A 26066-nucleotide genomic window follows, 5' to 3' on the forward strand; every position below is an offset into this window, starting at 1 on the left:
AGTCACTAATCTATAGTATTATTAGAATTAAACCTTTCAAATCAAAGCGAGTCGATTGGAAATTTGTAACTTACCTAAAAGTCCAATTGAAGAATGGAAGTATCTGACCTATCATTTTCTATACCACTTGGCATAGAAAAGCATATTACCACTCCATGTTAAAAGTTCATTTACGAGGAAAATACAAATTATAATAAATGAAACAATGTCACTTTAGATTAAAATTAATGAACAAAGACATTGAAACTTACATTTTTTATATTGCATTAGTCCAACGATAAGTGTGAATAAAAAACTTAACCATAAAATATCTTAATATATATATATGAGAAATTTAATTTTTAGCAAATTAATAAAATAAACTTAATAAATTATGCAAAAAGCAATTCTTCATATAATTCAAGAATTTCACTTTCATTTCAATTTAAGAAAACCAGTATAGGTTACCCTCAAAAATCAATATAACAAGTGGGGAATAAACAATATTTTCAATCTTTTTCCAAATCAAATAGATAATTAACCAATTTTGGGAATATAATAATGGTGTTTTTATCTTTTAATGTAGTAGTGGGAGTAAACTAAAGTAAGAAAATGACTTCACTTTTAGATAATTAACATTTTTTTTTTTAGATTAACATTAGATTTAGACTTTCCTTTTGTATATTTTTTTTCTTTTAAAAAAAGAAAAAAGAAAAAAGTACACATGAAAAATTGCATTAAAAATATGTAACTAGTGGACTATATTGTTGCAATGGGTGTCATCATAAATGCATTGAAGAGTCTTTGTATTTATAGTAAAAGGCTGGTAAGAAGCTGCCATTGATTTGCTCTTTAGATACCTACCCAAGTTCTTACCCTCCTCCCCAAACATTTTCTAATGCAGTGTTTGTCTCTTAAAAAAATGGGAGGACAATCCATCTTAAAAAATGAGTAAAGAACTCAGGAATTGTGACTCTCTTGTATTTGGTTAATTAAATTATTATTATATAAATTACCAAAAAAACAAAATAATTCATTAATTATTACAAAACTCATAAGTTTATTTATTGATTAGATTTTTATCCAATATTAATTGTTTTAATAGCTATTAGATATTGTAGGAGCAATTGTATTATTAGTTGTTAGTTAAATATTAGAGGAGTAACGTTTCATGATTAGATATGGAAGGGTGGCGGGTACCCTCAAATTTTGAGCTACTTATACTCATATCCGTTTCAAATTTTATTATTCTATTCGTACCAAATTTATTTAAATAACCGTTTATGTACCTATATTCAAATCTGTCTAAAATTTTATTACCTTTATCCGTCGTAAACCTATTTAAAGAACACATTAAATGGGTAGAATATTTTCAAATTTTAAACTATCCAATCCCAAACTTTATTTAAAATACATCTTTTACTAATAATGGATAGGATGCTCATAAGTACCCATGACTAAACCCGATTAATATAGTGGATAACGGATAATGAGGATACAAAAACATATATTTATACCTTATTGTATCCGTTACGAATAGTAATTTCAATATTTATACTCATTTCGAACTCATTTATAACTACATACTGTTACTCTCGTTAAATGAATCAAAGAAGGGCTTACATATACACTCGTACTGCTTCCATACCTATTTTGGTCCATTCTCTCAAATCTCAATCTCTAAACATTACTGTGAACATTGCATCATCAAACAATATAATAAAAAAGAGTTAAAATATTAAATATTGCTCCTAGTGTAATTTTAAATTTGTAACTTAAAATCTAATTATCATATAGATTGAAGGATTATATTTGCTTAGATTGAATTTACTGCACCATCACCTGAATAATATCATGTTATTGTTCTTTGATTTGTTAAGACTAATAGTTTTGTACAAAAGATTCTAAAGATATTTTGATGCTAAATAAAAGAAAACAAACAAACAAACACCATGAAAAAGTATGGACATGAGGGGCCATTACTCTAAATTTTTGTCAATAGATTAGCAAATCCTTAATTAGAATTGATTAGAGGTGATGTTAATGGCTTCGTAATAAAAAATGAAGAAAGAAAATGAAAGAAAAAGGAAAAGGAAAAGGTAAAAAATAAATGCACCAATCCTACATGTTTTTATCTTTTTCAAAGAAATTTGGCCGTCCGTTTGGTGGTGTGCTTTTTGTCTCATAGAATAATTGGTGTTTCATCCATCAATATAAAAACAAAAGACGTTAATAAATATGTTACTCTTTCTGTATCATAGACTTTTTATTTTTACCCGTCCTAAAATATAGTCTTATTTCATTTTTTAAAAGATTATTATTATCTAATTCCTTAATATATCACTATTTAGTATACATCCATGTCGCTAATGATATTCATTATTTAATATTATAAGGGATATTTTGAGAAAAAAAAACTAAACAAAATATAATTCAACTATATTAATTAGTTTTACTTAATCTATGTGAAAGTCAAACTACGTCTCTATATATATATAGACTGAGGGAGTATTAATTAATTAATTGCCTTCTGTAGAACCATGCACTTTTGAATTAGCGCGGGCTACAAGAACACGAGCAACCTTTTCCTTTAAATAACATTCACCAAATCGAAATAGAAATTGCAAGATATCCTTGCTAACTATTAAGAATTCAATAGAAATTAAACATATTATTTTTATAAATAAATGATGCTGTCGGGAACTAATATTGTATTTCAGTTTAAATGATATATTTTTATCAATTAAAACGAGATATTTCAGTTAGATTTTATATAATAATAATTTTGTAAATACATTAAAAACTAGCACCAATATGTAAAGAATAGTTCAAGTGATAAAATATATGCATTTGAGTTCAATGGATGACTTCTATAAAATTAAGATTCAATTAGTAAAAAATGCACTTATAAAAAAATTAGGGATGAAAGTAGGCCAAATATTCGTAAATTTTGAACTATCCAATACTGATAACTGTTCAGAATTTTACTACTTACATTCATTCTAAATTCATTTATATATTTATATCCGAATCCGTTTAGATAGTGAGTACCAACTGATTTATACTCATATTCTATTATGCATAGTAATTTTACTTTCAGAGCCCATTTCAAACCTACTTATAATTACTTGTACACTCGTTAAACGGATTGGAACGAATGGTGTTCTAAATACTCCTTCAACTTTCATAAGGAGAACCAAAAAACTCAAACGCGATTAATCTCACTCCTAAATATATTAATTTCAAACGTGGTTAAAAATCTTTTTTTTTTAAAAAAAAAAATATAGGCAGCAATTTCAAACAAACTTTACATTAATTATATTACAAATAACTCAGCCACCCCTTCAAGAAATAAAAGCAGAAATAGCCGCTAAAAATAGAAACTACAAATTTTAAGTTCCGAAGCATTTTCTAAAAGCTTTGCTCTTTAATTGGTTTATTTTTCTTAAGCAATAATTATTACATCGAAGTGCGAAGTAGATTAATTATAACAATAACGTGTGTTCCATTGATTAATGTTAATATAAAATTAAGTCTAATGATTTCATTAATCCTATTTTCTTATAAGTAAATTAAGAGAAAGAGGATGTAGGCTAGTCCACATAATTATCATGTGGCAGGAATGCTTTCATCCATTCCTCCCAATAGATTTGACAAAGAGGAAACAAGATGGAATAGATGTTATTCTTCTATTATTAAACATCAACTTGATCATCTTTGAAAACTACCCACTACTTCACATTTACATATAATATAATTAATATATATAACAATAATTAATCAAGTGGGAATTAATCAATGGCTCTTGCTTGTAGTTGTTCCCTGCAAAAGACTTCTTACATTATAACATACTGCAAGTGACATTTGATTTGATTTAACTATGACTTGATGACTCCTTTTGGATGGTCTTTCTTTTAAAGAAGGTTAATTAAAATTAATAGATCATTATATTTAATTAAATAAAATGAATGTTACTCCCCACGTGTGATATAGAATAGTAGGAATCCTTTATCCCTTAATTAAGACTACGAGAAATAGTAATTAGTTGACAGCCATGCCCATATGAGTCTTGTGTGCCAAGATTGACTTCATTCTTTACTGTAACAATATTGCTAATTTTCACATTTAGAAAGTTAAAAGGGATAGAAAATGAATTTACAAATTGGAGCATCTAATAAAATTTTTTTATGATTTAAAATGTTTAACAAATGTAATTTTATAAATTTAAATATTAAATAGATCAAAATAAAAATTAAAAGCACTATAAAAAATTTATTAAGAGTTTAGGTGAATTTACATATTTTGCCAATAAAATACAACTTTTGTAAAGGAGATCTTGATCTCAATTAGATTTGGTCAGCAATACAATTGCAGTCAAACAATTGACTTTGGAACACATTGATTAACCTTTTTTGTTTTTTCAAATTTTGTCACGAATAGGTTCATAAATTATTTTTTTGAATTTAATTTTATTTTTTTTAGAAATCGAAACTAACAGTTAGAAATTGGTGATGACACCCTTAATAATTGTCCATCTCCATAAATTTTTCTACAAATCAAATACTTGACATTGTAAAGATCTTCCATTAAATGTGATTTTTACTTATTTTCTTAATATTGAATTATTAATTTATAAAATATAATTTTTCAGTCACTCATCAAGTGCCTAAAGATGAAAACCAAACTAGTAATTAATAGCATTAAATTACGAATTACAAAATTTTAATTATAAATTTAATTTTTTTTCAGTTAGATTAATGAAATCGTCAGCCCTGACGATCGCATGTGCTTTATACCACGTGTTAGATAGAAGGAGCAACCTGCAACCATTTTGTACTTATGCTGCCTTCACTTCCATGCAACGTGGGTTCTCCCATGTGGGGATCATTTTGGTTCAAGTTTTCATTCCATGTCGTGGCATGTGAGGTCTATTTTACTATTACCAATATGCACTTATATAATTATTGTTTTTGGAAAAAAATTTTTTGAAAAGGTCCAAGGGATAATCTTATAGCAAATTTTAAATAGTCTGATTTTTATTATAGGTTAAAATTAGAAAAAATATATATTTCAATAGTATTATTAACCTAAATTAAGGATTTTTTTTTTGTTTTCTCTTATGTCTCATCATTTTTTTTTCTCTTTTCTCTAGCTTACGATTTATCTTTTTTCAATCTAACTTCTTTAGAAAGATAAAAAAAAAAAAACAAGAACAAGAACGGAAAAACAAAAGCTGAAATTTGAGGACGATGAGAAAAAAAAAAAAAACAAGCCGATGGAGAACGTGGAAGTTGGAAGGGAAAATAAAAGAAAAGAGAGAGTAAAGAGAAGAAAAAGCAACAATAAATAAAAATAAGGAATCATGGAATGAGTTTGATATTTTTCTATCTTAAGTGAACTTAAGAGTTTAATTCTTATGAATGAAATAAATAATTATGGGAGCATTTCATTCTTAATGCATCGATCCGACTCGTATAAGATTTAATTCTAACTCAATATGCTGAGAATGGTCTAATCTTTGATTTCATCCCAAACCTTTTTCGAGTAGTTACAATTTTAGGATGCAATTGCAATTATATCTTAATTTGCTTTTAGGATGCAATTGCACCCTAAAAGCGAATTACAACATTCTAAACTTATCGATTTATTACAATTGCATTCTAAAAGTAAACAAAAGTCGGAATTTTGATTAAAATCATAATAATCGAAGTATTTAATCAATAAATAGTTAATCAAACCAAGTATTCATAATCAAGATTGCATCTTTGTTTTTAAAATTGAACAAATTTTAAGATGCAAAAATAATGAGTTGCATATTAATTTAAGGCTATATTTTCTAGGACGGCGAAAAAAATATGGTGATTCCTTTGTCACTATTAGTAGCCGTCATTTAATTCCCTATAATGGGAGAAGATAATATTCTCTCCATCTCAAAATATAAATGGTTTTGAATATTTTGAGGAGTAATAAATGATATCTTTCCAATAATATCTTTATTTACATTAGATACAATAACTACCTTCATATGTTCCTCTTGGTTTGAGATAAAGGGTAATTTGATCAAAATACCTTCGGTTTTGTTATAATTTAGGAGAATTAATTATTTCCTTAATCTCATTGCAATAACCTTAAACGACTTATATTTTGAAATATATGGAGTAAGTTGAAGGATAAAAGAGACAAAATAATTAATTCTTTCTTTAATTATAATATTATGAATTGGTTAAGAAATCCATTTTTACATTATTTTAATCAGAATTTCAACCTTAAATTATTTTTCGGGCGGAATTGTAACAAATCAACAAGTTCATGAATTGCATCCTAACAGCAAATTAAATTGTAATTATAATTTACAACTAGGTTGATAAATTTAGATTGCCCAAGATACAAAAGTCGATTTAAAGTAAAATTGCAATTGCTTAAAATTTTGGAAGGAAAGTGGTTGGCCCTCGCTGAAAATATGTAATTAATATTAAAAAAATAAAAATAAGAAGAAATATGTGAGAATTGAATCTTGGATCGGAAAAGAAAGTCATAGGTGAGAAAGGAAAGAGAAGTGAAAGAAAATATGGTAGAATAAGGAGGGAAAAAAGTGGGATGAGAAGTGTTTATTATATTAATAAACTGTTGGTTGCAATAGTAAACTATCTCAATCCTTAGGAGGAAGTCTATTGTCCAAAAGTTTCTATATTGTTCGAAAGAGATTATATCTTATGATTTTATTTTTTTTTTAAAAAAAACTTTATAAAAGTAATCTGGTTCCGAAATTATTTTCTAAAATAATGTGATATATTGTAAGCTCCTTTAAAATTGTCATTATGGTTGGTTTAGTAGAATTAGGTAATTATGGTGAAGAGGATTCAAACTCGAGACTTCTCATGCAGTACATTTTCTACAAAAGATAAAAAAAACCACCACAGCTGATTGGCTAAGGCTAAATAATTGTTTTTCAGTTCCCCAAGACATTCACATTACATTTAGAAAGTTTTTCAAATTTATATCAGTTAGTTAAATAATTTTCCAAATCAGATTACTTGTATGATAGACATAAAATGAGAGGAAAAAATAAAAATTATTTTTAATTCAATTTAAGGAATTATTGTTAACCATAAATATCTTCCAACAAAATATAATGTAGGTGCGATCGGATCTTACTCCTACTTAAACCCATTGATCTAGTCAACAAATTTGCTTAAAGAAGCTCTATTGACTGTCTCCCATACGGCATGACAACTGGCCAATTAGAATCAGAACTAAACTTGAACCAAACCTTATTGTGATGAACCACAGTTATTCTGAAACTGACGGTTTAAAAAATTGAATCGAAATCCACAGTTCACGAGCCAATTTCATTTTGGTCCGGTTCAATACATGCATTACCTAGAAACACTTTGTTTTTCAAAAATTTTAAATCTGTAAGCATTTTTCAGCTATGAATAGGTAGACATATGTATTTGAAATTGAGAAATTTATTACTTTCTTATTTTGTTATGTAGCAAACGTTATGGCTCTATTTTCTAAGCCTTATATTAATTTTTTATTTGAAAAATAGATGCAGCTGTGAAATTAAATTCTCTATAATTAAAAAAAAAAATGAACACAACATTAGAATTATGATCGAAACCGTCCGTTCATCAGAACCAGACTAAAATCAAATTAGAATCGGAACGAATTAAAAATGTGGACTTAAAAACCGGTTCAAATTTAAAAGTTTAGAAATCTAAAAACTAGGGTTTCAGTAAATCAAAACCTTCGCTTGAATCAACGAGCCATGCCTGACTACAATCAATTACTAGCAGGCCAAAGTAAGAACCACCAAATATCTAACACTGAAAACTTCTCTATCTTTGATGGCCTTCGCAATCCGAGGGTCCACATAATGATTTTCCGGCAAGCAGCAATGATTTCAAGCGATTTTATTAATTGTAATAATTTTATTAGATAGAGTTATTAATGAGTTAAGTTACTTGTTAACTACTCTTAGAATGGATTTAAAAAAAAAAAAAAAAAAAAAATCGTTCGAACTCATTCAATAAATTTAATGATATGAACTCGAACTTATAAATGAGTCACTATTTTTTTTTAACTACAAACTATAAATGAATCAAGTTTGTTTAATTCGACTTGGCTCATTTATGGCCTAAGTATTGAATATAGACAAAAATGACTGTCATGATAAATTTTAATCTTATAAGAAAGATAACCGCAATCATTTTCCCATAAAATATAAATATGGGTTGCAAAAATTACATAAAAAATATATCCCATTTACTATTTTCTTTATCAAAAGGGAGGGCTGAAAAATCCAAACTAACAACTTATATTTAATATAATTAGATTAATTAATTCTGGACTTTTTTTTTTTTTTTTCAAGAGATCCTTCTTGCCTTTCTTTGACCGCTTTGCACTTGGATGATTGCTTGATAAGGCATCCAAACAGTAGAAAATATAAGCTGATAGATAACATATCACCTAATTAATATATATCTACATTATATATTAATTCCAGTATGTGATTTAGAATATTCCCACATGGTTGGACTCCAACATTGTAAACAGGTTTTCCTTCCTGTTTGTTTTTTTTTTTTTTTTTTTTTTTTTTTTTTTAAAGGAAACTGTCTTTTTCATTTTCAAAAGTAAACAAATTGCAATACTCAAATAATCTGAATTGCATATCACTTGATTGCATATATAAACTCTCTTGCTTATGTGTATGTTATTCCCACTTGCTTTTTTCCTCATCATCCTTCTGGCCAGCATCTATTCATCTCATCTACTTGTCCATACACACATGTAATAAAGACATGAAAAATACAAAAGTACATTCAAGTTGTGAAAATGATTGCATTTTTTATTTCCTTATTGTTTAATTCATGTTGTGGAACTTTTAGATCCAATTTTATCTAAAAAAAAATGTACTAGATCTAATCATTACAAGCTTACATATAGATTAATTCATCCACCAACTCTAACCAACTTTTTTATAAGTAATAATAAAGTCTTTTTATGCATGAAAATTTAATTTATTAGCACTACTATCATCATCAATTTGTTATTTTTAAGGCATGATCAATAGAACATAATCCTGCAGTTAAAACTCTAAAATGTTAAGACACGCTTAAATTTAATATACGATGTCTCTCCAATGTTAGAAGGTCGAGTCGTAAAAATACATCATGGAGATAAATGTAAACTTGATTTTTTTATTATCCTAGCTGTATCATTTATATACAAGAAAGAAAAGTCTTGATATATAACCCACATGTCAGGTTTTTTAAACTAATTGATTAACATCCTAACATTTTTACTGACTATCTAACAATTTTGATGAATGAAAAATAAAACTACCTAACTGTAAATTTTTTGAAAATGACTGTAAAAAATATTTGTATTAATACATGTATAGAAAGAAAAAATAACAAACCCTGAAACGAAATTAGCCTTGTGTTAGAAAGGATACACAAGGATGCTCGTAAAACCTTTATCCTAAGAAAACTGTATAAACCTTGTAAAATTAAACATTTCATATGCATAGTCTTAAAAGCTACGTACACTATATATAGTATGATTACATAGGAAGACTACACATGAACTAACATATACAAGCTTTTTAGGTTGTGTCGATGGCTATAAAGAATTAATTAATGCAATTTTACTGTCTTTAAAATTTGGCGTTCGCACATGTGCTATAACCTAGCTAGGGTTCCATCTTTCAACATTTACGTCCCTCAAAAGAATATTCCATTCCTTGATTAATTTTATTCAATTTTAGCGGCTGCTTTTGAATTAATATATAAAAAATATAATACTATAATATAAATAAATTAATGAAACGTGTCCCTTTAGCATCGATTGATGTTATGTAGTTTATTAACTCCTCATATTAAGCATAACAATACATTTTAATTAGGCCTAATTTGTTATTTTTTCCAAACTTTAGCAATTATATTCCAATTGGATATATTAGTTGGGATTATTGCATTCTATATTAATTTTATTCCAATTGGATTCAACCAATTGAACAGGATAAAATTGATCTATCGATTGATTTGATTTGATTTTGAAATGGTTTGATTGCCATTTTATATACAAAAAGTTTGAAAAATTTTCATTTCGGTTGTCTTTATAAAAATCTTAGAAAAAAAAAATTTACACAAATTAAATTAAACAAAAAAAATATTGAATTGAATCAATTGGGTAAGAATTGAAAAAATATTATACAAAGGGTAAATATGAATAACAAAACTTATTATTTGTAAAATTTATAGATGTAACAAGTATGTGAGAGTTGAGGGAATAAAGTAAATATAGTTTGATAAAAAATTTTTTAAATATTTTATATGAAAAGACTATTTTGCAGTAATAAAAAAATTGGAGCGATCATCGTTTAATTAGTTTCTTTGTTTGAAAGGAATCATTTAATTAGTTTCTTAAAAAATAAGAATAGGACTTTTAGGTGAAATTTGAGGGAATAAATAATTCTTTTTTATTTTTTTTTCAAAATTTTTAGGGATTAAAAAATTGATCTAAAATGACCTTATAATTTACGAAAAGACAAAAACAATAGATTCCTTTAAGTACAAAATAAAAATCACAACTGAAAAGTCAAGGATCGACAGAAGAAAACACATGCCATGGTTTACAATTTTGAGAACATTTTTAAATTCTTTTTCCTCTTTACCAATCAGAAATTTTTTGTAATAAATTAATATTGTATATTTTAGAAATAAATTAATTTTTCTTTAAATTTGGTCTAAATAATGAGCTGTAATTTGTATGTTTCCGTACTTTTCACGTGTTAAACATAAGTACAGAAAACTGAAATGGGTTCCATCATGAAGGAAAAAAAAAAATAAAAACAAAAAAAAAGAAATATTGCTAAAGGGAAAGGTGATGGGCTGGTGAACTGAAACTGAAATGAGAGTCAGCTTATCTTATCGCTTTGGGGTGTCGGTGGCGGTCACCTTCATTTCCAAAATACACAGATACTGGCACTTTTTTTTCTTTTTCTTTTCCTTTTCTTGCCATTATATTTGTATTTTGTTAACAAATTTTTGATATAATGACATTTCATATAAAGAAATACTGAAATTTAAAATAACTTTAAACATTAAATTTTTATAAAAGTAATTTAAATTTATTTTTTTAACAGAAAGATATTTGTTTTATGTAAGCGAATTAAATAATTTTAATTTTTTTTATTGTTTATAAATAAATTATTATATTAAAAATTTAGATATCCATTGTTTGTCGATTAACAAAAAATTTTAAAGTTTCTCAAAAAAAAAAAAAAAACAAAAATAATTAAAGTTGACTCTTATTATGGGCCTCAGCGATGGTCACTTCTCCATTTGAAACTTTGGGCTTTTGCATGAACATGTCAGCCATTTCTCTCAATATCCATAACCTCATCAAGTCTTCCTTTTCGCGTGAGAGAGTTCCATTTGTCATTTTTTATTTATAGGTCAATAACTGCTTACCATAGTAATATAATTTTACTAAAATTAATTGAATATTATTTATAAAATTTATATATTGCTTCAATAACTCTCAATGTTCCTTCTCAAAAAAAAAAAAAAAAAAAAAAAAAATCTCAAGGTTAAAGCTAAAGAATTTTAAATTATGCACTACATGGGCCCTGTTGTTCTTGGTAAACATTAGGCCTTCACTCTCTCTAGTTTTGGGTCATTGGACTTATGTGCATACGTATTCAATAATCAAGTACTCATAGAAACCCAAGTAACTAACTTGAATTTCCTTTTAGATCTATCATTTTCCCTTTTTTTTTTTTTTTTTCCGGTCTATGACCACCGGTATCTGGTAAGTCCACTAGACTCTAACTATATTCGGCTTGAGCAATGTGGAGCCCATACAAGAGGCGACTCTCCCAGCGTGATAATTTATATACCAATGTTCAAATTCGAAACTTTCTTTAAAAAAAAGGATGAGTTTGATTTTCAAATCGTCATTAAACAATTTTTTGCATTTTATTTCGAAAAAACAGAAATATGCATAAAAAGACATAGATAGATAGTATTAATAAAAATTAATAAGAATCCATCCAAATTAATACAAGACATTACCGAAAGAAAAGAAATGGTCGTCGTTTGGAGATGGACAATAATAACAGTGGCAGTCGTGGATGAAGTTTGAGATTTGAGTTTTGGTGGCAGTCTGCATTTACAATATTGGAAGCTCTGCCTTTTTAAAATGTTTTCCGCTTATTTTTCATTGATAATATGTTATTTTACTTGACTAATTTTCTTTTAATCCCCAAACAATGAAAAATATTTTAAAGCAGTTTATTTTCAGCAAATTAAGGGAGTCGAACTATCTGGACTGGCTCTTCATTTCACTGACTAATCTTAATTTTTACCAAAAAGCATAAATAATGATTGATTGGTCAAGTTATTGCTATATAATCCTAGGTTTTTTTAAAAAAAATATAATTCATTAATAATAAAATCAAGTATTACAAATATTCAATTAGGCCAAATATAGAAAGTTAGTTGATCCTTCAACAATAAAGAATTATTTATATTTTTTTTTTGAATAATAAAACTAAAACTAAAAGAAACAATATTGGATTTTCCAGTTGAAGATAACCTTACCCGATATGAATTTTCATAATAGTAATTGATCCTTTAATTGATTTGAATGACAAAATAACTTCTTCGGATCTTCTGTGCTTGGATTGATTTTCCAAAAACTTATTGCGTATGACCTACATGGATGAGGTCAAGCCACTATACGTTAATAGTATCAATGGAGGAACAGGCCGCATTACCAGACTCCATTGATCGAAGACACGCATTAGTAAAAGAATATCTAAAATTTTCAACTAAATAAAATTAAATATCATATCTTTTAAGAATAAACCTTCACAAAGAAAGAACTAAACCCTAACGGAAGAAGGGATAAAAGAACCCCAAATATACAGACAAAGCAACAATAGCAAAAAAAAAAAAGATTTATTAAAAGAAAATAGATCTGAGTTTATTAAAAACGAATAAAAGATTAGGAGCGAGAAAAAAAAAAAAAAAAGAAAAGTAAGGGGCTACTACAGATTAACAACGGTAGCTCCAAACAAAAACTAGGATTAGATAAACCAGAGAAAAAAGAGAAAGAGAGAAACTCTAAACTAGTCCGTTTTAGAGTTTTTTTAAAAAATTTGTAATCCTAGTTTTTGGTCAAATATATTAATAAGGATTTCGGTTTTAAAAATTATACTATTTATTCTCTGAATTATAATTTTGCTGCACTATAAAATTCAATTGTTAATTTTTCTATTAAATCACCGTGAAATGTTAAAAATATCCCTAAATAATTATTATGTAGTCCAATTAGTTTGCTCAAATAAGCTAAGGAGTATCACGATTTTCAAATCACGCTATTAAATTTTATACTATAATTTCTTTACATTACGAAGTCCTTCCATAAAAATTCTTCTAATACTTTATTAATAAATCCAATAATAATAATAATAATAATAATAATAATAATAATAATAATGCAAAAGCCAAATAAGTAAAAATTTAATGGTAAAACATGCATAAAAATACGCCAACTTGCATTTGAAAAGGAAAATTAAATGTTTTTAATATTAAAATATTAGATATTAAAATCAACTTATATATATATATATATATGTGGAGTAAATAGTGTAATTTTAAAAATTAAAATTTTTACTAATATATTTGACCAAACCATAGGGACTATGTAATAATTATTTTTAAGTGTATTTTTTACATTTTATAGCCATTTAACAAAAAATTAACCGTTATAACTTATAATGTAATGCAATTATAATCCAAGGACGAGATATCATAACTTTAAAAATCAAAATCTTTACTAGTGTATTTGATGAAAATCTAGGAACTATATAGTAATTACCCTGTCAGATAATATATTAACTATTTATTCCTTTAGTTTTGGTTGAGATTATTGAGACATCCTTACTATTTCATAAAATTATTAATTTGTCCCTAAAATTTAATCCTCATGAACTATTTAGTCGTTCTGTCTAATAAATGTCAATCTTGCCATTAAATATATTGTAATGTTTGATTGTTTTCATTCACATTTAATATAACATTACTCTTTAGTCCATCATAGTTATCATTAAATTACTGTTTAGTCTCTTTATTAGTAGTAAAAATTATTGTTTTTGGATGAAATGACTATATATAGTATAACGGAGTTAAACTTTAGAAATTAAAAAGCGATTTTGCTAAATAGTGAGGGTATAAATAAATAATTAATCACTTTATATATAGAATAACATTTGAAAGTAAAAAAAAAAAAAAAAAAAATCATAAATAGTTAATAAAATCATCCTAATGTCTTTTTTGTCTTTGCATTTTGCTTTGTAAAAAAATCAAAATTTATGCTTATGATGAAGAATAAAAAAGATAAAAATTGGAAAAAAAAAAAAAAAAAGAGGGAACCAAATGAAATTACATGTATTGGAGATATTTAGCCTGAGGGAAATGACTGTTGTGCTCGGTTGAATGCAATTAGAACTAACCTTCCATTTGGTGAGAAGGAAGAAGGAGAAAAGTAGGAGAAATTGCTCTGGTCTTCCTCTAACTTGGAAAAAATAGGTTACAAAAAAGTCCTGAAAAGCTGCTGAGGATATACAAGTTATTAATATTTGTTGGAATGATAAGAAAATTTAACCCTAAAAATAAAAATATAAGTTTGATCCTCAGACACATTATTGGAAGGATAGAAAACTTTTATGCTCTGTAGCATGTTGGATTGCACTTCCTAATTATATTAAAAAAATAAAAAAACATTTACAAATCTTAAAAATAAAAATCTAAAATAATTAAATTCTCTTATATATGATAATATATAGTTATTTTAGTAGTTATGATCCGTTTGATTCTGTAAAATAATTTGTTGAAAAATATTTTTCAAATAACTTATTTTCCGTTGTTTGGTTGTAATATTGAAAATTAGTTTAAAATATCAAAGTCTTTATCTAATAATACCATAAAAAATGTTAATAATAATAGAAATTTTATAATTTAAAAATTTATATCGTTAAATATAAGAAAAATATAAAATATGAAAAAGCCTCCGGTGACCGGTGGTAAATGGTGACTGGTGATAGCGAGTACAATAAGTAATATAAATTAAAAAATATAGATTTATAAGATTTGTCAATATCCGAAAAATATTTTGTTCTTCTTCTTTAAAAAATAATTTAATTTTTCTTTGAAAAAAAAATACTTTTTATTGATTTATTTTTCTAAACGCTTTAAATAATAAAAAATTAAAAAAATTATTCATTGAAATTATTTTACGAAAATAAATAAATTTTTAATTAGGTACGTGGAGACTTTCCATTTTTTCTCTCTCTTAATCATATCAGAAACAAAATAACAAAGAATAGAAAAAAGAAAGACAAAATAAAAATAAAAATAACACCTAATGATTGTGATTTGTGACAAAGTTGACATGTCTTGACTTGAAGAATTGTTATGAATCAACAAGTGGATAAGGAATTTGGATTCCCAAAATTTCCAATGTTCTAGATATAGATACTACAATAATCTGTTGGCCCGAGGAAAGCAACGGTCAAAATGTTTTTATTTTATTATTGGTTTTATCATTCTATTAATAATATACTAGTCTTTAGAATAAAGTTATTTAGATCAGATTTTATTAAATATGTAATTTTATTGTTAAATAATACTATCAAAGATCAATTTTGTAGAAATCTTTCATAATTATCAGAAACGTTTGTAAATATATTAGGCTGTCAATCGATATATTGTATTTTATTTTTCATAATAATTTGTGGTCTCTATATAATTATTGTCAGATAAAAAAAATTATATATTTTCTAAGAATTGAATTGTATATATAGATTAAGGTTGTGTTTGACAGCAGCTTTTTAAATAATTTTTACTGATAAAATAATTTTTTTAAATAACTTCTAACATTTTGACTAGTTAAAATGTTAAACATCATTTTTTCATATTATTAAGTAATATAGCTTTTAAACTGAATTTTAGAAGTTAAGATAATATTTTATAAAAGTAAACTCATGTAGTATTCAACTTTTAGGGTATGTTCGTTAAAATTGGTTATCTTAATAGTTGTTAACCGCTAACTGTTTTAGTAGTATGAAACACTAAAAGCTAAACGTTATATGAATTAACTTTTCGCAAAACTCTTTATTAACATCTAAAAGCTACTTTAAACGCTATATTATCGAATGCTATAAAAATAATATTTCACATTTTGACTAATCAAAACGATAAAAAACTATTTAAAAAGCTATTGTCAAACATTATTTTAACGTTCTATGAATTGTAATCAAACAGATAATAACTATTAAAACGGTTAATTTTTCTCGATAGATATTATATTAAATTTTTGAGTTGGTTGTATTTAAAATAATTTTGATAATGGATAATGATTCAATTGATAAAGTCTAATTCTGATAATTTTGGTAACAGTCTCGCAATTATGAAAATAAAAAGAGAAAAGAATAAAGGTACAGATATAATAATAATAATAATAATAATGAAATAAAGGACGAGGTTCATGATTTGGGGTGCAATCGCATAAAAAACGAGTAAGAATTGAAGTATCAGATCAATCAGGTGAAGATAAAACTGGAATTATGCGTCCTCCCACGGAATTCCTGAGAAGAAGCACAAGCTCAGCTGGTGGCTTCTTAGTTCTCAATAAACCTGTCACTGTCACTGTCACTGTCACTGTCACTGACACCACTGTTACTTTTTGGATAAGCCTACCACTTCTTACCAAACCCTATTCAATATTACTAATTACTGTCCACAAGAATAAAAAAGCATGGCGTGTCTTTTTTTTTTTTTCAAAAAAAAAAAAAAATTCTCTTAACGTACTTTGTTATGTTGTTCTTCTCGCTGGCCTCATGAGCCATGTGTTGGGTTAGTTCTGTACTTATCTAAGATATTTTCCTTGGAAAATTTACATAGGTTGTCTTCTTTCGTGATGTTACATTTTGGCTTACATAATAATATCCCATTGTTATTACTTTAATATAATTCACACAAACTGCTGGCTGATTTGATTTTGGGATTCTAAATTGGTATGACCTGCAAAGTTTTTTTTTTTTTTTTTTTTTTTGTAATCATATTAATCATTAATTTTCTTTGGTCAAATACAATTAATAATTCAAAATTACAGGAAGCAATCACTGTTAATAAATATGTATGACATGACTCCGTCTGTAGATATTTAAGAAAATTTTCAAAACTAAAATGTAAAAACTTGTAATGCTCTAATTTAAATCTTTATAACAAAAATAAAAATCTTTAAGTTGAAAATGGTAATTTTTTATTTTCCTTAAATAAAAGAAATCATTCTTATAGTTAGTTAAATAAGATATGACAAACTTTAATTTTAAAAATTAATTATAACTTGTTTGATTTGTAGTTTCATTAACATGTTGATTCTTCTATTTAAAATAATAATTTTTTAACGGTCAATAAGATCTTTAATTTATGATTGTCATTAACACTTTACCCTTTCATTTTGATTTTATTAATATTTTAGTCTCTCCTTTTAAACATAATGGTCAAAGTGTTAAATGTTATGTTTGAGAATAGCTTTTTAAGTATCTTTTAACTTTTTGATTAAATGTTATTTTTATAGTATTCGTTAACCTAGCGTATGCTAGCGTATGAACTAGCTTTTAAATGTTAATATAACGTTTTATTAAAAATTAATTCATATAATATTTAACTTTAACGTTTTATTAAAAACTACTCTAATAATCAACTGATAAACTCTTTTAAAATAACTAATTTTATCTAATAAATCTGAAATTATAATTTAAAGATGTTATAATTAATTTTTTGAAAATCAAAATTTTCATGCGCGCGAGGGAGGAATTTATTTTTTGAAAAAGAAAATCATGCTCATTGTTACTCAAAGATAAGACTACCTCAAAATACGAGAATCCTTATCCCGTCAAAAAACATCCACGTCCTAATTATGTCATGGTCACCCATAGTTTTCCGAAAACAATAACAGTAGAAAACAATAATAGTAGAAAACAATGGAAAAACAAAACAAAAAACCAAAAAAATAATCAGAGCAAATGATCATATGAGCATATATATAAATACTACAAGAATTCCAACGAACAACACTCTACCAAGAATCAAAATCAGGAAAAGAAAAATGTTAGCCATATTTCATAAAGCTTTTGCTAACCCGCCAGATGAGCTAAACAGTCCAGCTTCTAATAATGGCAGTAAAAAGCCAAAGCTTCCTCAAGAAACTCTTGATGAATTCCTTTCTCATCATCCAAACAACACTTGCTCCATGACCTTTGGTCAAGCTGCAGTTCTTGCCTATGTTCGCCCTGAAAACCCTTTTTCAAAACATCAAAGATTGTTCTGCGGGTTTGAGGACATATTTTGCCTTTTCTTGGGGAGCTTGAACAACTTGTGTCTACTGAATAGGCAATATGGATTAACGAAAGGGAGTAACGAGGTCATGTTTGTAATAGAGGCTTATAGGACCCTTCGAGATAGGGGTCCATACCCTGCAGATCAGGTTGTTAAGGATCTTGAAGGAAGCTTTGCTTTTGTTATTTATGACAGTAAGGCTGGAACTGTCTTTGTTGCTCTGGTAGGTTTAATTAGTTTCCTTTTAATATAGATTACAATAAATTTTAAAATTTTAAAAATTTTCTTTTTTTGGGTTACAAAAGGGAGAGTCAAATCCTGAGATTCATATGGTTGCAGGGCTCTGACGGTGGAGTGAAGCTTTTCTGGGGCATTGCAGCTGACGGCTCTGTTGTGATATCAGATGATTTGGAGGTCATAAAAGCTGGATGTGCCAAATCATTTGCTCCCTTCCCAACAGGTCACACAGGAATTACTTCCTTTCATTCCAACTGTCAATTTTCAACTTTTATATACGGAATAAAAAAAAAACAATTGGCTTATCTTAATTCTAATTTTTTTTTTAAAATTACCTTAATACTCTTCTACCCTCCTCAAATCTCAATCTTTTAGTGGATTCAATAAATAAGGATTCAAATCCCAATCTCTGCTTTTTTTTTTTTTTAATCATACAATTAGTCGCTTTTATTTTCTTCTGTTTTTTTTGTTATAGAAATATAATTTGTCTTAAATGAAAATTTTGCAAGCTGAATGATATATAAAAAATACTTAAAAGAGCGTTTATCATTTAATCTTCTGATTATATTCATCAGCTATATTAGTCTTTTTGACTAATGATAAATTTTGAATTTTGAAGGATTAAATTGTTAAATAAAAATTGATTGATTTATGCAATACTAAGATTAACTAATAGGAATTTGATTTGATTGTATTAATTAAAATAAAATATAAAAAAAAATGTGGATGTAGGTTTTATGTTCCACAGCGAAGGAGGATTGATGAGCTTTGAGCATCCAATGCATAAGATAAGAGCAATGCCAAGAATTGATAGTGAAGGAGTGATATGTGGAGCAAATTTCAAAGTTGACAAGTACACAAGAATCAACAGCTTGCCACGTAGAGGCAGTGAAGCTAATTGGACCGAGTGGGACTCTCATGCCTAAACTACCCTTATCTCCCTTCTTCCTTTCATTTATCTACTTTTTTTTCTTTTTCTTTTTCTTTTTTTTATTGGTTTGTCTATTTCCCTCTCAATCAATGCAAGTATGTGACTTTTAAAGGAAAAATAATAATAAAAAAAGAACATCTTTTACCTTGTTTTTTTTTCCCCTGTGAATGGAGTTGATATACTAGATGAGATAATCTAAAATACTTGAGTTGATTTGAGTATAATTTTTTTTTTTTTTTTTGCATTTGGTAATTTTAAATTTTAATATTTTCGTATATAATTATAATTATAAAAATGCAATGGAATTTTTATAATAATGCAATTAATATGAAATATCGAAATATTAAAAATAATTTTGTGTTTTGAGCACAACCCCAACGTTCTAAAATTAGCAAGCCAATGACCCAAAACTAAAATTAATTAGAAAAAATCTGTAAACCTTTTGGCAACATTGGTGAACTGAGTTTATTTTTAACCAAAATTTTGATACTACTTAATTATTAATAATTAATTATTTTTTCCAATCTTTAGAAATCCGATTATTTAATTAACTGAATTTCTCACTGACAAATAGATTTTAATTTTACATGAATTAATAAAAATTATCTAAAAATATTTTTCGTAATAGCTATTTTTAGATAAAAAATTTTTGCAATATTAAAAACTAATAAAAAAAAGTTACATGCTAAGATCATTTATATAATTAAATTTAAATAATAAAAATTTAATTAGTTTATTTTATGAATGGATTTATGGACCGACTGGAGATAAATCTAATCTATTTGGATATAATAGCGGATTAAATTGGAACTTTCTTTTTTCGCTCTCTTTTTTACTTTCATCACTCTAGTACAAGCTTAACTTGACACTACTCTAGAAACGCGAAGAACTCAAAGCTTTCTCCTGTTGTTCTGTAAACGCAATTCTATTCCACACGGAGAGAGAGTAGAGAAATGGCGGACCGGTATTTCCCCAACGAAATGCCAAATTATGTACCAGAAATACTAGAAGAAGCTGTTACTGAAACAAGCAAAGACTCGCTCACAAAGCTCCTTTCTCTTCCCTACAACACTGTTACTGAGAGACTCAAAAGATCAGCTTTAGACATCAAAGATACTGTACTCCTATCTATTAAAGACCTCAAATTTTGTTTCTTTTTTGTATCAAAGTTGTAAAATTTTTCTTGAGTTTGATTATTCTTTAAGGTTTTGTAAATGCCCATTAAGTGTTTGTTGTTTTCGCTTCAGGTGGTTAGGGAGACATGGGGATTAAGTGGAAAGCGTGTGCAAGATTATACTATTTATACAGGGATGTTAGGGACTGCTTACTTACTATTTAAAGCTTATCAAGTTACCAAGAATTATAATGATCTTAAATTGTGTTCTGATATTGTCATGGCTTGTGATTCTGCTTCTAGGGGTTCTGGGTAATAAGTCTTTCTCTCTTTTGTTTGTGGTTATGTTATCTTTGCCGACCTAGCTTATTTTTCTTTAGGATGCTAATATAGCATCGGTAGTGAGAAATTTTATTTTTTTGTATCTTACAACTGATGAGAGTTATCTGGGAGTTTTTAAGGTTATGCACGGGACACAATTGTGGACTCAATTCTGGCTTACCCTAGATTAAATTCTAAATGTAAATTTATTATTTGATATTGGCATGGGTTGTTGGATGACACGTGAATTGCTAGTTGAGACATCAATCTAACTGCAAGTGCAATTCAACTATATTGTTTAGTATAAAAAAGGGAATTTGCACAACTAAAGTTGGTACACGTAATATGAAACTCTTTTTAGATGTATTAGAAGTCTGCACCCAATTTTAAATTCAGGTATAATATATGAAATTGAATCGCTGAGCTGAGAGTGTTCTGCAAAGTTGAAACTGGTTTTAGTTATGGATTGGCTTTGTGTTTTGTTCATCACTTACCAATCAGTGGAATAGTAATTTAATTAGCTTGATTAGACTGCTTATGCAACGTACATGAACTTCAGGCGTGTCACATTCATATGTGGGCGGGCTGGTGTTTGTGCTCTTGGTGCTGTCACTGCAAAGCATGCTGGTGATGAAAGGCTATTAGATCTTTACTTAACACAATTTAAAGAGGTGCTGATCGCATCTCCTCCCTTATGTTCAGGACATTGTTTCTCGTACTTGTTGGTTTGTGTTTGTTAAAGTCAATTAACAGATTCTTATTAATCTCGACACAGATCAAACTTCCCAGTGACTTGCCGTATGAGTTATTGTATGGGAGAGCAGGTTTCTTATGGTCCTGCTCATTTCTCAACAAGCATATTGGTAAAGAGACAATATCTTCTAGCTGCAGAGTAAGGCATTTTATGTTTGATATCTTCTCAATTTAACTGATCTTATCGAAGAAGATGAGCCATCTGCTAATCTGGGTTTGAAACTTCTGTAGAGAGCAGCTGTGGATGAAATAATTGAGGCTGGGAAAAAATTGTCACACAAAGGGAAATGTCCACTGATGTATGAATGGCATGGAAAAAAGTATCTGGGTGCTGCCCATGGGATGGCTGGGATCATGCACGTTTTGATGGACATGGAACTGAAGCAAGATGAAATAGAGGCTGTGAAGAGCACCCTACGCTACATGATTGAGACCCGTTTTCCCAGTGGTAATTATCCTTCGAGTGAAGGAAATGAATCAGATCGTCTTGTGCATTGGTGTCATGGTGCTCCTGGGGTAGCTCTTACCCTTGTGAAAGCAGCTGAGGTAACCTTTTTAGACCTTCCATTTAAACTAGAAAACTGGCTAGGGAATAATTGCTCGAGATAGCCATGACAAATAGTAAGAAAAGAATGTATTATTTGCGTTGCTTTCATCTATATGTATGTTTACCTGCCAAGCAAAACACTGTCACGTGTGTGAAAAGCTAGATTTAATATTGTGTTGCAAGCAATTATTGAAATTTAATGTGTTAGTGTTGATTTGATATACATGATTTCAAATAAGCATTAAGCATTCAGTGAAGACTTAAGAGGCTTTCACTAGGAAAAGAAATCATTTCGTTTATATCTGAAACAGAAATTATTGTTTAAAATAAAAGGCAACATTTCCTTTCTTCTCGTGGTCAAAATTCTGAAACATGAAAATAGAGAAAGTTACAATTCCATATTATGGCTTGATAACCTGTTGCACAACAAAATCAGTCCAAGTAATGACCATTTCTTATTTCCTAAGAGAGATAATAGTGTCAGTACCATATGACCATGCTTGAAGTAATCAGGTTTTTGGAGATAAAGAATTTCTGCAAGCAGCTATAGATGCAGGGGAGGTGGTTTGGAACCGGGGTCTCCTCAGGCGAGTTGGTATATGTCATGGCATTAGTGGGAATACCTACGTCTTCTTTTCACTATACCGATTAACAGGTAGAGCGGAATACTTATACAGAGCTAAAGCATTTGCGTGCTTCCTACATGATAAAGCACAAAAACTCATATTAGAGGGGAAGATGCATGGAGGTGATCGGCCTTATTCACTATTTGAAGGTATTGGAGGAATGGCGTATCTCTTTTTTGACATGATTGAACCATCTGAAGCCAGGTTTCCTGCTTACGAACTCTAAAACTGCAATATCATATTCGAAAGCAAGTAGATATGTAATATCACTTTAGTTTATGGACGTTGATGCTGTCTGTACTTTGTCTATATGATCTTGAATCGCAATAATATCTTCTCATTTTCCAAGGAGTTATTTGTGCTTCTGTCTGCATATATGATCTTGAATTACAAAAAAAAATCATTTCAGTTTAAAAAAAGTTTGTTATTTGTGACTTGCAACGAGGATGAGTATTTTATTGTCAAATGGTACAAACAAGTTATCTACTCCTACAACAGAAAATTGTTTTACAAAAAGCACAGTATCTGAATACAAGCTTCACTCGTACAAGGATTCAGCTCTGCAGTAACATCATCCTCTCCCGTGACGACAATTAGTTTGAAAAGAACTTGAAGAATGTAATTAAGCCAAACCAACAAGTTTCTCACTAATCTCCCATACTTTCCGAGCCTTGTCTGCGTCACTAGCTTCTTGAGACAACTGGTTCTCAAATGAAGCTGAATCCTTATTCCAGCTCCAGTACACACCTGATTTTGTCAAGCTTGGCTCACTAACGACCTGAAGTGAAAAAGAACAGGTAATGTTACTGCATAATGTGTGAAAATGGAATTCATATATATATATATATATATATATATATATATATATATATTATTTTCATTTGTTTTCACTTCTTTAATTTACCTGAGCAAGCCTTTTTCCAGCCTCATCTTCAGATACAAAGCCCTTGGTAATGTACTTCTGGAACGGAGGGAATAGAAGCCTGAACAAAGGAATGTGCTCCCTGAACAAGCCTGTTGTGGCAATGCAACCGGGATAAAGGGAAGCAAAAGTGATGCCGGTTTCTTCATGATAGCGCCTATGGAACTCTTGCATCGTAAGCATGTTGCAAACTTTGCTGTCCTTGTAGGCTTTGGCACCATCGAATTCCCCACCATCGATCATGGATGAAGTGTTTAGCCCATTCAAACCTCCTGCAAGTCCCCTCATATCCCCAAGATTGGCCTTAGGAGGTACATTGCCAGCCAATGTGTTTGTGTTCCCTAAAGGTTTCATAAAAACAAATTTAAAATATTAGCCAAACTTATCTAAATTAAAAAGAAAAATAAAATGTTAAAAAGGCTGTGCCCAATGCATGGAGTTCCCTGTTTTGCAGGGAAGGTACGTCTGTAATAATCAGTCTTTCCCTTTTCTTTCTGAAAAGAGTTTATTTCCGCGACTTAAAACTGTGATCAGCATTGAGAATTTCTTTTAAGAACATGCATATTGGCAAATTTGACTCTGACCAGAGGGTTTGAACTTGAAAGTTTACTACTCTGGAGCATGGAGACGACTCAAGTGTTACTAAGCTAGAAGCATGCTCTATAGTATGTATATTAGTAACAAATGTGTCGTACCAGTAATTGAGCCAACAATGATGAGTCGCCTTGATGGATAATCGGATTTGTTGAGATCATCAAGAAGCAAACGAGAGAGGAGGAAATGACCAAGATGGTTAGTGCCAACACTAAGTTCAAATCCTTCAGCAGTGAATGTAGGCTCTTTAGCTGTTGGCAAGTAAACAGCAGCATTGCAGACAAGAACATCAAGAGGCCTTCCAGATCGCCTAAAGTTGTCGACAAATTGGCGAACACTGTCAAGAGAAGCAAGATCCAAATGCATAATTGTGTAATTTTCTTTGGCAATGCCAGCTGATTTGGCTGCTCTTTCTGTCTTAAGAAAGTCTCTGCAGGCCATGATTATATGCCATTTTCCAGTTTCTGCTAAAGCTTTAGCTGTAGCTAAACCTAACCCAGAAGAAGCACCAGTGATCACAACACTGCCCTTTCTTAGGGTCTTTTTGCCTTCTGTGGATGCCCTGTTCACTGCTGGACTTGCTGTTGCCGTTGTTTGGGCTCTCACAGCCCCAATTCTTTGGTTTGATTCCCTCTGCCATATAATAAATAAACCAGCAAATACATCTCTATTCTTGTCTGTGTATGGTGAAAATTTTTAGCTGTAAATTCAAGAATAAATAAATGTAGGCATTAATCATTACCTTGCACCTCAATGCAGAAGAGCTAAAATCAGCTTTGAGATGATCTGAGAGTGAAACTCCAAACAAACTGGAGTCCTTGAAAGATGCATTAGATTTGCCCTGCACATGAAACAACACCATATATCTTTCTTTGAACTATTGCATCAAAAACAAAATGTGTCTTTTTACAGTTCAATTGTTCAAATTTATTTAATTTATTTTTCTTCAAAAATTTTCAATTTACAATAAATGAATTCCTAAAATCATATTTCAAAGGATAAATTATCATAAGCACACTAATAGTTCTTGCAGAATTCTGACAATAAGTTGCGATTTAAATTCTACTATTTATATAAGTGAAAACTCAGAATTTTTAAGTAACAAAAAGGCATTAGTTACAAACCTCTTTGGGGACAACAAAAGCAGAGGAAACTAAAGAAGCAGCCTGAAGAGCCATTATCAAATAGTCTTAATATGGCACTAAAGTTCTTCCTATTAAGTTCAGTCTGAGTATTTGCAGTGAACAAGAAGAGAGTGCTTGAAGGAGATATTTACAATATGAGATATATATATAAATATATATACACATAGTGGGATGATGTCTATTTTGGATACGAGAGGATAAGATAAATGGAGCAAATGTGTCTGCCACATCAATTCCAAGCAGCCAATGAGAGACTGACTTTTAGATTTCATATGGTATAATATTGGATTTTTGATTTTATAAAAATGATGGCTTACAGTGAGTTTACATAGGAAGGGATATTTCGGTCCTGTTCCCAAAAAGTTCCACTCCTACAAGATATGGGGCTTGGTCTTGACAATGATAGGGAATGGTAGGGCTGATGTTTTGGATTATGGATTAGGGATTTTACCAATTGAACCATTTTTTGGTAGCTTGGCTT

The 26066-nt window shown here is 28.7% G+C and overlaps 3 protein-coding genes across 3 annotated transcripts; 2 read left to right on the plus strand and 1 right to left on the minus strand.

Moving 5' to 3' along the window:
• Positions 1–18165: 18165 nt before the first annotated feature.
• Positions 18166–19558, plus strand: LOC105644246 (aluminum induced protein with YGL and LRDR motifs). The gene is made up of 3 exons (NM_001308808.1): positions 18166–18618; positions 18735–18855; positions 19365–19558. The coding sequence occupies exons 1-3, from the start codon at positions 18166–18168 to the stop codon at positions 19556–19558; spliced, it is 768 nt and encodes a 255-aa protein (NP_001295737.1).
• An 804-nt stretch (positions 19559–20362) lies between these two features.
• GPCR (G protein coupled receptor) lies at positions 20363–23279 on the plus strand. The gene is made up of 6 exons (XM_012229531.4): positions 20363–20681; positions 20811–20989; positions 21558–21669; positions 21774–21890; positions 21983–22297; positions 22812–23279. Exons 1-6 carry the CDS (start codon positions 20517–20519, stop codon positions 23148–23150), a joined length of 1227 nt encoding a protein of 408 aa, XP_012084921.1. The 5' UTR covers positions 20363–20516; the 3' UTR covers positions 23151–23279.
• Positions 23280–23327: 48 nt separating this feature from the next.
• On the minus strand, positions 23328–25723 carry LOC105644244 (protochlorophyllide reductase, chloroplastic). The gene is made up of 5 exons (XM_012229530.4): positions 25565–25723; positions 25183–25281; positions 24542–25073; positions 23829–24187; positions 23328–23702 (listed from the first exon to the last, which is right to left on the minus strand). The coding sequence occupies exons 1-5, from the start codon at positions 25616–25618 to the stop codon at positions 23547–23549; spliced, it is 1200 nt and encodes a 399-aa protein (XP_012084920.1). The 5' UTR covers positions 25619–25723; the 3' UTR covers positions 23328–23546.
• Positions 25724–26066: the final 343 nt, after the last annotated feature.

Source organism: Jatropha curcas, chromosome 7, assembly GCF_041381405.1.
Source record: "Jatropha curcas cultivar XTBG-Jc1 chromosome 7, XTBG_Jcur_1.0, whole genome shotgun sequence".
NCBI lineage: Eukaryota > Viridiplantae > Streptophyta > Magnoliopsida > Malpighiales > Euphorbiaceae > Jatropha > Jatropha curcas.